Source organism: Pleuronectes platessa, chromosome 3 (genome assembly GCF_947347685.1).
Source record: "Pleuronectes platessa chromosome 3, fPlePla1.1, whole genome shotgun sequence".
NCBI classification, from domain to species: Eukaryota; Metazoa; Chordata; class Actinopteri; order Pleuronectiformes; family Pleuronectidae; genus Pleuronectes; species Pleuronectes platessa.
Genome location: NC_070628.1, coordinates 15,148,539 through 15,166,745, shown reverse-complemented (window position 1 = coordinate 15,166,745; position 18,207 = coordinate 15,148,539). Strand labels below are relative to the sequence as shown.

The 18,207-nt window shown below is 41.3% G+C and overlaps 4 protein-coding genes across 6 annotated transcripts; 2 read left to right on the top strand and 2 right to left on the bottom strand.

The window, feature by feature from the left end:
* Positions 1-1,964: 1,964 nt before the first annotated feature.
* Positions 1,965-4,490, top strand: LOC128432761 (OCIA domain-containing protein 1). Its single transcript, XM_053417732.1, has 8 exons — positions 1,965-2,163; positions 2,360-2,444; positions 3,136-3,189; positions 3,290-3,337; positions 3,530-3,659; positions 3,740-3,900; positions 4,032-4,199; positions 4,319-4,490. Exons 1-8 carry the CDS (start codon positions 2,110-2,112, stop codon positions 4,354-4,356), a joined length of 738 nt encoding a protein of 245 aa, XP_053273707.1. The 5' UTR covers positions 1,965-2,109; the 3' UTR covers positions 4,357-4,490.
* A 618-nt stretch (positions 4,491-5,108) lies between these two features.
* Positions 5,109-7,704, bottom strand: rhbdd2 (rhomboid domain containing 2). Its single transcript, XM_053417731.1, has one exon. The coding sequence runs from the start codon at positions 6,361-6,363 to the stop codon at positions 5,401-5,403; it is 963 nt and encodes a 320-aa protein (XP_053273706.1). The 5' UTR covers positions 6,364-7,704; the 3' UTR covers positions 5,109-5,400.
* Positions 6,021-14,560, top strand: chic2 (cysteine-rich hydrophobic domain 2). 2 transcript variants are annotated; one of them, XM_053417735.1, is made up of 7 exons: positions 6,021-6,249; positions 7,615-7,904; positions 9,403-9,457; positions 9,700-9,855; positions 9,976-10,032; positions 10,121-10,180; positions 11,314-14,560. In XM_053417735.1, the coding sequence occupies exons 2-7, from the start codon at positions 7,774-7,776 to the stop codon at positions 11,362-11,364; spliced, it is 510 nt and encodes a 169-aa protein (XP_053273710.1). In that variant the 5' UTR covers positions 6,021-6,249; positions 7,615-7,773; the 3' UTR covers positions 11,365-14,560. The 2 variants fall into 2 exon arrangements, with proteins under 2 accessions (XP_053273710.1, XP_053273709.1); XM_053417734.1 differs by having other exon boundaries at positions 6,021-6,307.
* On the bottom strand, positions 13,748-17,328 carry LOC128432777 (uncharacterized). 2 transcript variants are annotated; one of them, XR_008335538.1, is made up of 7 exons: positions 17,099-17,328; positions 16,827-16,972; positions 16,594-16,655; positions 16,372-16,482; positions 15,123-15,221; positions 14,776-15,009; positions 13,748-13,965 (listed from the first exon to the last, which is right to left on the bottom strand). XR_008335538.1 is itself a non-coding variant. In XM_053417733.1 (6 exons), exons 1-6 carry the CDS (start codon positions 17,219-17,221, stop codon positions 14,858-14,860), a joined length of 693 nt encoding a protein of 230 aa, XP_053273708.1. In that variant the 5' UTR covers positions 17,222-17,328; the 3' UTR covers positions 14,761-14,857. The 2 variants fall into 2 exon arrangements, 1 of the variants encoding a protein (XP_053273708.1); XM_053417733.1 differs by lacking the exon at positions 13,748-13,965 and having other exon boundaries at positions 14,761-15,009.
* Between the last annotated feature and the right edge of the window lie 879 nt (positions 17,329-18,207).

Genomic DNA, 18,207 nt, shown 5'->3' with positions numbered 1-18,207 from the left:
ATCGACGTAGCAGACTATGGCTTTAAAGTTAGTGTATTTATTGGTTTGGGTCATTTGTTTGATTTTAAACTTTTTTTATATATACATGTATATTTATATGTAGATTTGCACAGTTTTTTCAGAAATAGTAACTCTAATTATGATGTACTGCTTTCTTTTGTTCAATGACAATAAAGGTGTTCCTTTCAATTCAATTTTTATTCTCTCCTAATATCGGCTATACTCAGTTGTGATCTTTTTACTGGGTTATTGTACCAATGCACCACAACAGATTGGTACTTGAGTGACCCGGGTGTACATCAGGTTTGCTCAAATGCCCCCAGCATGACCTCACCTGCCATTATTGATCATCCCCAGTGACCCTCTGCAGCCAAGTGCCCGTCTGATTGAACCATATGACCCCCCACCCCCTGATGGTCTGATGAGCTCAAATGCTGCTCTGATCTTGTGTCACCTTCGCTGACGATAACACACTTTAAAGTGGAGGTACTGCATGTGCAGCACACGCCAACACAAATTAGATGATTTTCTGTCTGGTCTCTCCCGTCATGTTGTAAAGCTGAACTGATGATAACTGGGGCAACAAAGGGGGGGAATACCCCTCTATTTTTAGGTTTATCAATCAATGTCAGACTATTGATTGTGATCTTGTCTCTTCCTGCCGGGAGCTAGAATGGAAAAAACATTTGAACTTTATTAAATCCTCAACTTTACTGAGTTTTTAACACAAATAACCCAGATTTGTTTTACGTTATAAAAGCATATGTAAGAAGCAGTCAAAGTCTTTAGTTTCAGTGGGCAAGTGCAACAGTATCACCTAGGCACCATACATCGCTATTACACCATTATCGTCCTGTTCTTATTGGCAAATTATACAAACATGCATTCTTCCTCCTGAGCATCACATGACTGGGAAACACTTCCAACTGATTCAGAGATGCATCAAACCCATGGTGGACTGTTGCGATTTTAGTTTTGTGGTTGTTTTGTGAACCTGATGTACGTGCAGTGTGTATTCCAATTGATTATTGGGGGTCATATATGATGTTTATCGTCATTGCTTTTATGTGCCATCAGTTTTAATTGGATTTCTTTTAATTTATACTCTATCCTCTTTAGGATGTGCTTTGATATGGCTTTGTCAATTTAGCTAGGTAGTAAGTCACAATTACAGCTGCTCCGGGTGGAGCTAGAGGGCTACTTTGTACACAGTTGGGTAGTTGAGTTCAGAGGATGCCAGTTTAGGGGTTCACATGATAAACCTGGGGGGTAGTGAGGTGTTGAGATGAAAAAGAAAAGTAAAAAATTAAGATATGATAAACAAATATATTTTCAGTTTCTGTACTTTTCTCTGACTCTTTTTTTGTGAACTATTGTAAACTACTTCGACCTATTTGAGCATTAAACACTTATTTAAACCTGACCCTATAGTAGCTCTGCTTTTTGTAGGAATCTTTTTATTGATTTATTGTAAATGCTGTTACGCAGGGTAGAAAAACCTCTGAAATGTAGTGGAGTGGAGTATAAAGTAACATTGAAGTAAAACCCTTCATGTGATTAAGTTCAATGCTTGAATAAATGTGCTCTGCTACAAGGTATGAATACGATCGATAAACCTTGTATAAAACATGTGCCGTATTATTTCATTTAAAAACAATATAACTGCACTTAGAATATATATGGTGATACATAGATGATATATACAGTCTATAATATAATACAATGCAATGTAATAATGCTGAAACGATCATTATATGTATAGCCAGTAGTGGGCGTACGTCGACTTTTCAAAACCCTGAACTTTCAAAATAAAAGATCCTGTTTAAAACTCATCCGCAGAATTTACTGGCTCTACTAGGATTTAAAACCGTGGTTTATGATGAACCTGCTTATTCTTTCTAAGTGCTCGCTCATAAGTATAAATTATGACACCAACACTTTATCCGTTCATGTGACCTACACATGCGTCTTGTTTTCACTTCCGGGGTGTGTGTCAGTGTTACATGGGGCCAATGACATAGTGAGGGGGTCAGTGAAAACAGTGGCGTAACAAACTTTGTTATCCCACATGGTTTGAACCCGGACACTAGCGCTGAATCTGTGTCCGACATGTCGTCCGCCGCCTCGGGTTATTCAGAGGAGCAGCCGCGCAGAGGAGCGCAGGTAAACAAACTACAGGATGCTAACGTGTTAGCTCCGGAGCTAGCTTCCCTTCGTATGATACTGTTGTGTCTCCTGCTGTTCTAATCTCATCAGTCAGTCTGGGAAGTGGCGCTGTCTGCCAACGAGCCCATCGTGTGTCAACTAACTAATGACTTCAACATGGATACTGATACATGTGGTGTGTGTTGATGTGCAGATGCCAGTTGGTGTTGACTACATCCCCACGGAAGAGGAGAAGAATGTGTTCAAGGAGTGCAACCAGGAGAGCTTCTGGTACAGATGTAAGTTCATATCATGCACACACACACACACACACACACACACACACACACACACACACACACACACGTCAGACTCCTCTTTTTAAAGGGATAGTTCACCAAGAAATGAATATTCACTCACTTTTCGAATCACCGCAATGCCGATGGAGGGGTTGGGTGAAGTGTTTGAGTCCACAAAACCCTTTAGGAGTTTCAGGTCAAATCCAAACCAATGAAGTAACTGGTGACCACTACTTCAAAACAACAGGTGAAATCCAAGTCTCTGGAAGCCCTGACATTCAAATTAATTTACACCAGATGTCTGCTGTGATCCACGCCTGATGGCGGCTCCAGAGAAGGATATCAGAGGACATTTAGGCTTAAAACAGGGTGTAAATGAAGCTGTTTGAGTCAGATTTGAATGTCGAGGCTTAGGGACACTTGGATGACACCTCAGGAGCAGTATGGAGGCATTATATGTCGTTACCATAGCAGTTACTTTAATTGTATTGGATTTGGCTGCAACACTGTTTACCCCTGAAACTCCAAAAGTGGTTTTGGGACACAAGCACTTCACCCGCCCCTCCATCGGCAAAGTGGTGAGTGGATAATGAGGGAATTTTAATTTTTGGCTAAACTATTCCTTTGATTTAACTTGGTGAAAATGTGCTTCTGTGTCTCCTCTGTATTCACCAACATGCTTCCTTCACAGCGGTGCCCTTCTCTGTGGTCGGCATGGCTATCACCCAAGCACTGGTTGCCAAAGGTAAGACTGTGCACAATGTCGAGTATTAAACCAAATATCAGTGAACTGATGTAAACACGTGTTGAATCTTTAACATGACCCTATTCCGTTTTATTTGCAGGAACCCTGACTGCATCTCCAAGGTTTGGATCGCTACCCAAAGTGGCCTGTGAGTTCCTGAATGCTAAGATTGGAGAGAAACAAACTCAGAAGCATTAAATCAATGTGTCGACTAACTGTTATAACAACCCCTCAGACAACTATCATCATATCAACATTAAACAAATGTATATAGAGAGAGAGAAAATGTCCCATGTGTTGAATTTCTAACATGGGTTATTATATCTGTGCTTGTCTCCAGTTGCTGGCTTTTGTGGCTACCTGGTTGGGAAGATGTCGTACATGAAGACGTGCCAGGAGAAGTTCAAGAGGTTGGAGAGCTCTCCTCTGGGAGAAGCTCTTAGACAGAGGACAGGGCAGCCTCCACAAAAGTGAGCATAACACACTTGTTTGTATTACTGCGTGTTTTGATCTATTGAACTTCCCCTTTACCATTCTTGTGTTCTCACAGTCCCAGGGGTCCCCAGACAGAGATGAGTGACCCAGACAACCAGTCATTTGACCCCATGTTCAAGCCAGCAGATGCCACCAGCCCAATGGCCCGCAACAGCAGAGACTATGAGTACGGCTTCAAAACCGAGGCACCCAAAGCAGACGACCACAGCGCCACAGGTAAAAAAAACGGAATAATGATTATTGTAATGTGCAAATTTGTTTATTTTTGTATTCTGCACAAATCAACCCTTCAGACCATTTTGCTAATCAACATAATGTGTATGTTTCTCTGTCCCTGTCCCCATCAGCGTCAGGCCAGTCATATATGGGCGAGGAGGAGCCCAGCAGGAAGTCGATCCTCTATGAGGACCTAAGGGGCAAAAACAGAGAGAACTACGAGGTTGCACTAACCCAGAAGGCTGAGACACAGCTCAAAACAACACCTGAGAAGGAGCGAGACAGACCCAAGAAAGAGGGTAAGCTGCTGCTGTGTAAATGGGTTAATCCCCTGCTGATTAGGAAAAGTGGAGGGGTTTATATTCAGGTGCATCTGATGTTTTTAACCTATTTATCCGTTTTCTCTCTCGTCTTTTAGCAAAGAAAAATGCCTATGGAGACTCCTGGGACGAATGAGTCCTTATTTGCGCTGATGTGATTATACGACACTTGAGTCTGACTAAGCCTCAGGAGACATGAAAATGTATGAGTTTGTGATCAGTATGTATTTGTGAGTGAATCAATTAAACCAAACCGCTTGAAGACTAGAACTGTCTCTATCTTTGCTTAGGCATTAAGTTGAATTAAAAGAAAAACAATATTGAAGCTACATCTTACAGCTGCATGCACTCAATATAGTTTTTTCACAAGCAAGTGATGGTATATTGAGTTTTTGCTTGTTAGTCGATAATATGAGCATTGGTTTAGGGGAATGTATACCAACTAGATTAGTTGTTGAAAGGCTATAAACCAACAAGATATAAACAATTGAGTTTTAAAGGGAAAACATGTATGGAAGCTCTAAAAACTTTAAAGTCAGTGTCTACATCGCACAAATCGCAAAAAATCCATTTAGCTGACATCAAGATCCAGTGATACCTATTAGATGAAATACTGGTAAAAACATTGCATCATATTGATACTAATTATGTTGTATAAATATCAAAAACACTTGCCTATGACATCAGCAGGATGTAATCAACCTCAGCATTTCACCCATATATTGTTACACCTTGTCCTCTATCATATATGATAAAGATGTGGTAGGGTTGAAACATTTGTTTTTCCCAGTCCATTGAGGTTTTCCAATCACAGAATGTGCACACGATTGACTTTCTGCAACAACTCCAGTTTTCAACAGGTATATTAGAGACTTTATCTGGTGACGGTTAATTGGTCATGGCGTAACACGCACGTATTTATTTGCAGAAATAAGAAACAAATAATACAAAAGACTGTCAAAATTTAAAAGTATGCACAAATGTCACCTGACACATTAAAACATTCAATGTCATTTAATCATTCAAGAAGGTCGATAATCTTGTCAGTTGCCTTTTTCTTTTACTTTGTAGTCCACACAGCTCAGGGACGAGAGATGCAGCAGATGCACTATCACTTATTGTGGTTCTGGAGAATAAAGCAGTACAAGATATGGCTTCTAAGCATATGTGGGGTGTAAGACTAAACATGACCATGGCTATGAGCGTGGTGGCTGTGGTTGCAGCTGTGGCCGTGATTGAGTCCTAAGTTCTGTGTCGGTCCATGTCCATGAGAATGAAGAGGAGGAGTGGGACCAGACAGAGCGCTCTTTGAGTTGGGCCAGCCTTCGTACGACACAGTAGCAGCAGAGTTAACACTTGATATTGGAGCGTAAGCCTGGACCGGGTAGGAGCCTGGTGTTGGATTGATCTGTGGAAGCAGGGTCCTCCTCCTTTCTTCTGCGGAGGCAGGGACAAACAGGGCACCGCAGATGCTCCTCAGCAGCCTGAATGGCATCAGCTTCTCCACAACACCTGCCCTGGCCTCTGACACTTCCAGAAGAGAGAACCATCCTTTCCCGTACATCCACCCGACCAGGATGGCGATGACATTACAGGGGAGCACACAGTGAGGAAAGAGGGCGCTGGCGAGGAGGAGGAACACCCAGGGGAGAACCATGGCGGGGAAACTGACTCCACACAGGAACCCTTTGCTCACCTTCGTGTGCATGGTGGTGAGAGCCACACAGGCCAGGGCCACAGGGACCAGGCCCTCGGTGTGGGTGTGAGTCTGGCTGCTGTCGACCTGCAGCAGCAGATCCAGGAAGCTGTAACACAGGCCGGTGGTGGTGGACAGCAGCAGGAAGACAGACAGGAAGCGGACGGTGCCCACACCTTTCTCCAGGCTGCCACAGAGGAACACCAGGGCTGTGATGTTCAGGAGCAGCTGAGCTAAACTTCTATGATAGACGGGGAACATGAAGAGTCTGTGGATGTGTCCACTTTGGAAGACAGCGGCACCGACACTGAGGAACCCCTGAGTTAAGCTGAAGTACGTTTCAATACAGAATAAAGCACATGATAGCAGGGCCAGAGTGAAAACACCACCGGTGAGAACAGGAACCATGTCTTTTACAACCTCTGATATGATTTTAAAGTAATCCATAGCTGCCACTGAACTATTTAACTACAGTCATTCACAGCTAATTGAGCTGATTCCAGCGATAACCAGGAAATCACCGAACCAGCAGCGCTTCAATCGTCTCCACGCTCCTTCTGAAACAGGAAGTACTGTCTCATCCACGTGGTGTCCGCTGTTTACTTCTCGAACTGATGCATCTGGATCAATACAACTTCTACAATCACAGAGAAATCATTTTACTGATGGCAGCATGAACACGACTGTAGAGAAGTAAACGAAGCAAACTAGACTAAGGCTGGTTCGACTGTATGTCCGGTCAAACCATTCAAAATAAAGTACATTTAACAGAATGATGGCAGATTCTTGATTAAATGTTACTTGTGACTGCGTGGATTAGTTAAAGAGTTCACACATATGAGTTGCAAGTGAGTCAAAACTGTAAAATCCCAGCTCTCTAAAGCCTGCTGGGGCAAGGGGAAGGCTGCATATTACTGCTTGTCGTGGTTCTTACCTTATTTTGAAGTAGTATTTACTTATTTCCGGTTTATTATTATCAGTGGTGTAGTAGTAGCAGTATTAGTAGACTGGTTGCGCCAGGGTTGTTATAATTGTTGTTAGCAAATAGTGAAAACATAATATGATATATTGTATAGTAGCAACAGTAATGGGAAGTAATCAAGGACTAAACTTAAGTATGAGTGCAATTTGAGATATTTAAAATGTACTTTGTATAATGCACTGATTAGATAACTGACAATTAACTTTTCAGTAGTAAAAGCTTAATCCACATTGACACAGGTTATAGTTCAGTACATAAATACTATGTATAATAAATACTTATTGTCATACTCCGTCCACTGGTTGATGATACCTAAACACATAAACTAACTTTAAATGTGTTCTTATTTTTAAAGTAGAAATATGTATAAATGTACAATATCATATAGAATGAAGAAGGATAACAATCAACAGATTAAAATAAGACAGGGCACATTGCATATGACACAAATGACACGTCTATTTGACTTTTCTATTTTCCCTGTGCGGATATTGATTTTTGTTTTGTTTCAATTATCAGTTGTTTTTTTATTAAAAAAAATAGAGACTATATATTTTGCTATTTTGTGTTTAAGAAAAATAACTACGATGAGTTGTGCCTGATATCAAATAATCGCCTGTGTAAAAACGTGCTAAGACGTCAGCACGTCTGCCCCCCTTCCGGTGTCGTCCGGTTACTGCGGCGGATGTTGATGTTTTGTTTCTGTTCTGCTGAAGTGAACGATGTGAACTGAATCTTCTCCGGGACGGACTGATTTTTTCCCCCGCGTGTCTTCACGGCTCTCCCGACACTCTCTCCCCGGTAAGCTCCCTCTGTCCGCCGGCACCGTGTCTCTCCCGGTGTCCCCCCCGGGAAGCGCGAGGCCGAGTCGTGCGATGATGGAGGACTTTGACGAGATATACGAGGAGGAGGAGGAAGAGGAGGACGAGGACAGGGCCGCGGAGGAGCAGCTCCTCAAGTACGCTCCGGACCCGGTGGTGGTGCGAGGATCCGGCCACGTCACTGTGTAAGCGACCGGCGAGGCCCACGGGAAGGGAGAGGGCTTGTTCACCGTCACCGCGAAGGGACACCGAGCTCCCGTGGTTAGCAGGCTGCTAGCTGAGTTAGCCGCCGGTGACCTACCGTAGCCTGCGAGTTACCGTTAGCATAGAGCTAACTCAGCGAGGAGTGGCTGTAGCTCTGGTTTTAGCTGAAGGGGATCATTTGATACATATTCTGCCTCATTAGGTCGGATGGTTGCTTTATGAGCTGTTGTCAGTGTTATTGTTTTTCGTATTCAGGTTTAGCTTCAATTCCAGGGCAGCAGCTAACGCTTATTTACGTTATCGGTGCATGTGTCACTTGGTTTTGATAAATAAAATTAGTCTGTTGTCTAAAATGGTGGCGAGACATAAAGGCTCATCACATTTTCTCAGAGTTACTTTCCGACAGTGTGTTAATCAAATAAAAGTTCGAAACTGAAGAGATGTTCAGTTTATTAAAGACAGCTCATGTCTGAGGAGATGCGAAAAGTAAACGATGACATTTCTGTTTAAATAGTTATAATTCACCGATTGTTGATTGTCTGCTGAGGTTCTATGAAGTAATGAAATCAAAGATAACTGATTTGAACACAGTTTGGAAATCTTGTCAAGAAATAGCTGTGACCCCATTAAACCCCATTTAGCTTTTCCATTGATTCTTTTTTTATAACCCGTGTCAAAGTTCAGGCATAGAAACGAGGAGTTTTTAAACTTAAGCACAAGAGAACAAGCATTAAACTCTCCTAACAGAGCACGATCGTGAACATGATTTCTAACAAAGTCACCCTTTAGCGGCTGCTTCCAAAAACTATGAATTCACACTGGTTTTTAAAATGTTTGTTCTTCACACCGATGAATAAGCATATCTATTATTTTAGACAAGTTTCTTTCAGCGTTTTTGATTAATTGACTTAAAGGTGATCATTGTCTAATCATGTGAGCCCTGGACTCAATGTGGGGTGTTAATGCAAGCATCCCATCATAAGAATACTGTACAAAAAGTACAGCTTTTATTAAACAGTTCCTACCTCTGATTTAATTACCCATGCACGTGACTTTTTGTTTTTGTCCTATACTGAATTCAACATATTTTACCCTAAAGTCGATAAGTTTACTCAGAGAAAGGGAACTGTTTCCAGCAGACTATTAACATTACGCTGTGCTGGCTGTAGGAATTATCTTTTATGATTTTCATGTTTGGAGTCTACTACAGTCTGGTAGGGAGAAGAGCAGCTTTCATTTAAATCTACAGAGTTTAAATATGTAGAAAGATATTAGTTATAATGACATTCCGCTATGCCCATGTTGTAGTTCTGAACAGTAATTATTGACTTATTTGAGTAAAATGCTAAAAAAAACATAAGTAGTAGACGTAATGCCACAAGGCAAATGTTTTTATTCAAGCCAATTATCCACATTTATTATCCACTCGTTTACTTCTAACCATAACCATATACTTTTTTTTTTACCTCTCCCCTTCAGGTTTGGGCTTAGTAACAAATTTGAGTCCGAATTTCCTTCAGCACTTACAGGGAAGGTGAGTGTCATGTTTTTTCAGTTTATTTAAATCACATACATTTTACTTGAATCTTATTACCTTTACATCAAAATGTCTAGATCCTCCGCAGTGCAGTTTGTGGCCTTTTCCCCTTTGGCACTAACATCAACGCTCACATTTTTCTCATCACCAAGACAAAATACATATTAAATTCCACATTAACTTACCATTTACGGGCATGAACGGTTATTTACTACACCTTCTAAATGGGCCTCCTTTAGGTGGCGCCGGAGGAATTCAAAGCCAGTACCAATCGCGTAAACAGCTGCCTGAGGAAGACGCTGCCGGTGAACGTGCGATGGCTGCTGTGCGGCTGCCTCTGCTGCTGCTGCACGTTGGGCTTTAGTTTGTGGCCTGTCATCTGCCTCAGCAAGAGGGTGAGACGTTCCCCCACTGTCCATCACTCATTTGCAACAGCAGTGTATCCAAAATCAACTTGCAGCAAAGGTTAGTTGGCTGAGGAAACAATATCATTTGACATCACTGTTGTTTTCCAGACAAGAAGATCGTTAGAGAAGCTCCTGGAGTGGGAGAACACCAGACTTTACCATAAGGTGAGTAGAGAAGACCTGTGGCTATCTGAATATTAGTATTGTAACATGTTATATACACCATCTGATCCCTGTCACCTTCTCTTTACAGTTGTGTTTGCATTGGAGACTAAGCAAAAGGAAGTGTGAAACCAACAACATGATGGAATATGTAAGTATCTGCCGTGGTTAGTGTTTGAGTTCTGTTTCTGTCTTCTGGTTTTACAGCACATGGTTGATAAAAGGTGTGCAGGGCTGAGTATGTTGTGGTTGTGAAGAGGTGATGATGCATGATCCATAATATGTCGCCTCATCAATAGAAATATTCCGAAATGATCCGAGCCTCGGGAATGCCTTAGATACTCCCCAAACTTTCAGGTGAGGTATTGGCGAGTAGGAAAATCTATGTACCGATCTGATATCACGTCTTTTAAAAAACATTAGTTTAACTCAGTTAAAACTGCAATGTTCTTTTCCTTGAAATCACAATTTCTTAAAGTAATTCCCGGTGGTTTAGTTTTAGCAATATTTGATGCTGGAAGGTCCCACAAGAAAACACTGTGGTCTGTACCATGTGCAAGATTTCGGGTTTAGAATGGTACGCAGTATTGGCTGATATTGGACAAGGGACAGGTATCAGAATTGGGATGGGAAGAATAGGTATCAGAAAATCTTGACCCATCAGTTACCATATTCCAACTGAAAATATCTCACGGCTAAATGTATTTTATCCTGAGTCCCCACGATCTACAGCACTATCACAGAATTACATCATTCATGTTATGAAGTATCCCACCTGGTGTGCACTCACACAATGCACAGCTACATGATCTGACATTACATTGTTGCAAGAGTTGAGGCAAGTTCAACTTCTACTTGGATAGTAGCCAGCGTTACAATACATGAAGAGGCTGCATTTTTTCCCACACAATGCTGATATTGGTTTGAATTGACTTGCATGTTTTCGTCTCACCCCTGCTGACGCAGTCAACATAGGGATGAGTGATAAATACTTAACCATGGTATGAACAATATTAAAACCCAATAGCAATATTTTATGACATCGCACATATTGCGATTATTCATTTGAGAAACAATATGGAATGTCTGTTTATGGATAATCCAGTGAATTTAACATTCAGGTAATCAAGCTACCTCACCATGTTAATGCAAAGGTTCTGGGAATCTGGTAGGACCATGAAGAGGTCAGTGTTGACCCAGAATGAACAGTCTATGTGTACATTGGTAGTAGTGCCATCACACTTCGTCTTCAACAATCTGCTCTTTTCTCTTTATCACCTGCAGGTAATACTCATAGAGTTCCTACCTAAGATCCCCATCTTCAGACCGGATTAGCCCAACTGTGGCTGATCTCAAACCACCACTGCTGCCCAGCTCGGCCACAGAACCACGATGGCTGTCAAGCTCCTTAACGACTCCCCCATCCCAAAACACCAACACAATATTTTTGTTTACAAAGTAGCATCGATCCTTTTTTGACTCGTTCTCCCACGCATACTCCATCTTCACCCTTGTTTACAAATCCAGCATCCCGGCTCCAGAACGGGAGCGAATTCACCGTTGAACCTTCCCCCTCCGGACGAGCTGGCACACTGTTTAGCCATGCGAGCCGGTACCAGCCTGTGGGATGTCAGAGGAAACCCAGCCGCGGGCAGTATTATTGATTTCAGAGCCAGGAGCTGGACTCTCGAACTGGGTTCTCTAAGCTACAACTGGAATTTCTTTTTTTGTCACTTGTATGTTCCCTAACCTAAGCACATGGCAGGCAGACCATGATAAAACCAACGCTTTCATACGTTGCCTACCGTCACACCGCCAACTTCACCTGCAAAAAAATACACCCCAGTGCATTTGTATCAGTTGGTCTGGTGCTCTCGGTTCTAGGCTGTGGAGGCAACGTGACATAACAGAACTCCAAAGGAATCTTCATCTAAATCAACTCAGTAACGGACCGACGAGTCACACTGAAATGTGTTGGGCCAGTGGCCAAAACTCACAAAAGAAAAAAGTCACTTCTTATCAACTAGCAGACATTGTTGTCCTCTCTCCTCCTTTCATATCTCTGCACACTTACTGTGCGTCACCCTAACCCAGTGACAATCACACACTTTGACTGTACTCCCCCTAGAATGACTGGGTCTTAAATGCTACATCGTTTACCTGGAACAATTTTGTGTTTTTCACCAGTGTGTGTGTGCAGGTGATTGGCTGGTTGCCAGGCAACTGCGTCTGAGTCACAGTGGAACATGTGAGGAGGCCACTGGTGTAGATGAAAGGAACGCTTGGTTTCTTTATATATTTTTTTAGTATCTCAAGTTTTGTTTACTCTTCTGGTGAAGGGGGCAGTCTGTGCTTGTTAACCTGTTCACCGTGTGTGTGTGTGAGAAAAGTCTGAGGGCAAAACGTATGCAAAAAAAGTCAAATCAGACATGAAGACACGCTTTACTCCGCAAAGTTGGGTTCTTTCTTTGAAGTATTTTCTTTGCCATACCTGATCTTTATTACTTTTGTTGTAATTTATACATGTGAGTGTGCGTTTGTGAGGTAGGCCTCAGTTGTTGTTGTTTTTTTGTTTTCTGCAAAGGTATGGTTGTTTCCCTTTTTGTCTTCTGGACATGTGTCAACACTAAAGCACACAATTGCTTTGTTCTTAACACCTTCACATGGGCCTCTCTTCCTTATCTGCCAACCTAGGCCTGTTTATATGAGCGTTCAAGTTGACGATGTGGGTCCTTTCTGCGAAAGTTCCTCTGTCTTAGAATTAGTATGAGAGGCCTGGGGAGACATAACAGTGTTCGATCCTCTTTATTAGGCGCTGGGTAATACCAGCGTTCTGTATCATGAAGCAAGATTATTAAAATCAGCTTCAGAACTGCACTGAATAAAATAAAATTACTCCCAGATCAGCATCATGGTCTTTAAAGCTGTGTTTTATATTAGCAAACATGAAACGTGTTACTTTTAACAATGAATCCAGAGAAAACTAGAAACTCAGTAAAAGGCATAACGCCACCAGCAACAAGCAGTCCACTTATGAAGCAGCATTTAAATTCACCGGATTTTTATTTGGATCTGGACCAAACTGCACAAGCTCAAATATCAGCCCCTTAAATATGTCAGAATATTTTTCAATATCCATGAATTGTTCCTTGGGAAATCATGGAAAGTATCAAAAGACACCCTATCAGATCAACAATCTAATTTAATGGGTTATTTTTCTTGGATAATGCGTCAACAAACCAACCAACAGTCAACCGAAAATTCTTCCCATGGTTTAGATCATTGTTTTTGGTTCCTGGCCTGTAACTGTACCGACCCATTCTCACTCCCCTCATTAGTCTAGTGTGCAGCAGCAGGTAGATGTTTCCAAAGATGATGAACCTACAATACGATACCTGGCCAGCACCAAACAGCTGACACACAACAAAAACTTGATGATATTGGACATGAATCAGATGTTTGGACATGATTCCAAACTAGGGCTGCCAATGCTTATACAATGTATAAGCGATATATCCGTATATATTAAACCTTTTTTTAATTGACTGTTATATTGCGATAATTCTTGTTATTGATTTGTTGCCCTGCCCCAATCCAATGAATCCTGATGTTGCACTATCTATAGGGTGTGCCAATAAACAACTGTTTCAGTTATCAGGCTAACTATCAATCCTGCTTTAGGATTAAGGCCCGAGACAACATATTACAGATCCCATCATATAGCACATCTCAGTTTTATTCAACATACAATCTCTTACCATCAAGTGGGAGAAAAGGCAGAAGGAAGATATGGATTAAACATCTCCCACTCAGTCCACCTCTTGATTTATCAAAACCACCCAGACACTGACTGACACTGTGAGATTGTGTGTTGCCAGGAAAGATGAAGGTCACTCAGCTCTGGTTGATTGTATGGGTCACACTCAGGGGATTATTCTAGAAAAACAATATGTAGCATTGGACAAATCTCAGTGTCAGGTATGTTCTAAAGTGCCACCAGGGAGTCAAGTAACAACGTAACCGACATCACACCTGAACAGCTGTAAAACGATGTGTCTGGAGATTGTTATGGAATTGAAACATGCCCCGAAGAAAAAAACATCTGAATCTGTCTTTGGACTTCCTGTTAGGACAGGAAGCACTTTTATACCACAGACCCACAAATCTTGGTCATTGGATTAGTTTATCTGTTATACCAGAGGGTCGGCAATCGGCTCATCAGTCATTTTTCTATTTTTTGATTGTGGTCTGTTCTGTGTAAATGGAGGCATGTGGCCATATGCAGATATCTGTGGTGTGTGTGTGCATGCACGGTGTGTGCAGATGCAAATATTCTCCGTAGATCTCAGACTGTGATTGAACCCTGCACAGAAAACAAGTCATTTTTATATAATCTTGCGTTTGCTGTTTGTTTGCGTGTGTGTGTGAGTGTGAGTGTGTGTGAGGGAGAGAAAGGTATATGTACATATGACTCATGAGAAAGTGTATGTACAGTAATAAACTACCAATAAACAAGGCTCTGAGCATCCTCCTCTGTCAACTCAGTGTGATTTTTAACATTAATCCTTCATTTTGAGACAATAATTCTCTGATCTGATATGGATCTTTCTAAGGATTGCGCACACTCATAGATATTAGTCCCCTAAACACGGGTCATGAGTTACTCTCTGTGAAATAAATGCAATTGTTGAAAAAGGCCCTATAACAAAGTGAAGAACAAACAGTCATACGTCATATTCATCTTACCTTTTATTAGAAGACTTGTCTTCACAAAGACTCTGTGTTTTCATTATGTTGTGATTAGTTGATTTTATTTGAATCATGCTCTTCACTTGGAGAACAGTTTGATCAGGGTGTCCAATCCACCCGCGCTTGTAATGTTGGCAAGCATGCTAGACCACTTAGACGTCATGTCATTGACGGCACTCATCATATCAGTGGTCTCGCTTTCTAGGGAGAGAGAATCATCTGGACACAAACCTGCAACGTCAAGAGGATTGTGAATTCATTTACAAAAAATTATGAAAAGAAATATAAATAGGCAATAAAAAACAGCATTAAACACCTGCAGTGAATAGCTGATATGAACGTACCTTTCTCTGGGTCCAGGAAAGCAGGTGCTGGTAAATTCAGACACTCTACCTGCTTGAGAAACTCCTGCTTCTCAGCAACAGACACTCCCCTTCTCCTGCCTGTGGGACAGAGCAGGTGTAAAGCAGATGAACTGGTGAGTGTGTGCACAGTCATTCAAGGAAATCCAAAGATTACACAATAAGCTGATCCCTAAATTGACTAAAAAAGTCTTGCTTCCTTTGGAATTCAGTTTGTGATTAATCTGACTCCCAGTCAAGAAATAGGACAACATGATATTCTGACGAACGTGGGAGAGGTGGTTTGTTCACATCCTCTACCATATTGAGGAAAACTTCAAATTTATCAATGCAAAAATACTCCAATAGAAAAGTAAAGCGCAGTGAAATCCCACTTTAGTAAAAGATATTATCAGGAAAAAGTACTAATATCCCATCGGTCTGTGTTTCTTTATTCTTACTCAGGAGCTGCAGGCCGCTGAATGCTTTTTTTCCAAAGGTGATTCTTGAGTATAAAAACAAGGCAGTCGGAACCCACTTTCGTAAAAAATATTATCAGTAAAAAGTACTAAATGTATCAGAAGTAAGAGTAGTAGTAAAAGTACCTCGAAACACATTCTTGGATTTAATTATTCTGCATCTATGTTTGTATCAGGCCAACACATAGGGTGTATATATAGATGGCAACACGTCTCCCACTTTCTCTCACTATCCAGGAATAAGTGACAAATATCCCTGATATGAACGCTGCCATCTAGTAGCCAGAATTTGTGAGGTAGCAATCGGGGGATGGAGCTGATACACACGCCCGACCAACCGTGAGTCAGTCTCAGCTGTCAATCATATCATTTCATCCTGTTTTATAGCATTAAATAACTAATTAAAACTAGTGGAACATTAAGAACTTGGATAAACATGAGTGTGATAAGAACTATTTAACCTGGCAGAAAACATCTCTGAGAAAAGTCTTTTTGACTTTATAGTTTGATACATGTCCCAGGGAAGGCAGGGTTAATGACCCACACTGCAGCTGGCCACCAGGTGGCGATCGAGACCCTTTGACGTCCCTTGTGAGGATCATGTCATCCTTCTTTACAGTCCATCATTGTGTCATGACATTATTGGAATATATAGGAATTTTGGATCACTATTATAATGAAGTACCTTGATTAATCAGGTATTTCATTCAGGGGATTAGCAGAGAACAGACTGTGACTACATCTCCCATCGGCCTGTGTGTCGTTATTCTTACTCAGGAGCTGCAGGCCGCTGAATGCGCTTCCAAGGGTGATTCTTGAGTATAAAACAAGGCAGTCGGAACAGCCAGTGCTCAGCAGGATGACAGCAGCAGGGTAAGGATGCTCTATGGACACACAAATACATAAACACACAAATCAACACAGAGGGCTGTTGCAATGCTAGGCACAAAGTTCATATCTGTTTGCACAGACCTGGTTCCATCAATACTACTCACCCATAGTCAGAGTGCTGTTATGCAAGGTCAGCTCAGTTTTTAGAGAGTAGCATCGGCCAATGCTTTCCCCAGTACAAATAAAAAAAAGAAACAAAAAAAGGTGAAATAGTGCAACCACCTTTTTTTTAATTTGGCCAAAAAACTGAACTGCACACTCTAGGCAAGACTTTGACCTGGATAAGATGTGACAGCAGTATTTTTGATTCACTCATGAGATTTAAGCTTTATGTTACATTTTTTGAACTTGATAAAGATCCATGGCATCAATCTCGTTGGCAGCCGTCATTTTGCTCCATGCGCTGTCAGCAAGAAGATTGGTCAGCAACCTGGACCCTGGAATGGTTGTGCTTTCTGCTACAAATACCCATTTCCCCAGCAGCTGAAAGAGACAGTCCCAACCTCAGTAACGTAAAATGAGATATGGTCACATTCAAAATAGAACAATATCGCAAGAAGTGAGAATTTGAGACACTCTGGGCCAGTAAGATAAGAGAGTGTGTCTTACCTGGTCTCTGCCCGGGATCACAAGAGGTTGGATTAGAGTCTCACAGCTCATCACAGGAGCCGACTGTCCCACAGACAGAAGACTGAGCGCAGCCACAGCAACATAAACGACCTCCATCATCATGGCTCCTGATTCACTGTGTCTGTGTATCTCACAGGTCCCTGTTTAAAGCTGACTGCGTCTTCTTCAGGACAAAACTGAGGCTCAGAGGCTCATTCCAAATGAAATATTGACATCTGTTTACACTTGTGTTGCAATGTGGTTGAAGGTCAGCGGGGGAGTAAGAGTACGAACAACATTACTTATGGTGCATATTATACCTGATACAAGAGGGTGTGGATTTTAATTTCTTCACATAAAGTTCAAGGTAGTTTTCCTTATCACACTTTAACTTGTAAGTTCATATTCAAAATATGATCATAACAATAATCATAAATAATGTGTTATTTATATCATGTATAATTTACCGGAATCTGCAAGAAACTGAAGCCGTCAAATGCATGTAAGGCAGTAAAAATTATGTAATTTATTGTAATTAGAATAAGTGGAATGTATATTGGTTTTTATTTTTACAACTAATATGAGTACACCCTTACATGAGATGGAAATCCAATGACAAATGGCTGGCTTTGGATCCAGCTGAAGAAGTTTGTCAGAACAAAACCCGCCAGAGGATGGTGGAGACCAAAAAAGAGCTAATCGGAGAGTGGCTATTGGACTTGAAATGTGCAATATGTCACCTCGGCTTCTTGGTCTCCCTCAATCAAAACAATAACAGGACACAAGTAAAAGAAGTATCATAGGTCTGGCTATTTTTAATGAAGAATTGTTACATATGATATCTCTAAATGGCAAAAAAGCATCTCCAAATATGCAGGAAATGAATGATAATGTTGTCACATATCAGCTATACCTTAATTTGCTAATAATTGATCAGCAGCCTCAAGGGTCCATTTATTCTAATGCCAAAGCCTAAGAAATAAGCAGTGTGTGTAATTGAGTGACAGGGACTGTATATACAGTGCTGTGAAAAAGTATTTGCCCCCTTCCGGGTTTCTTATTTTTTTGCATTTTGTCACACTAAATGTTTCAGATCATCAAACAAATTT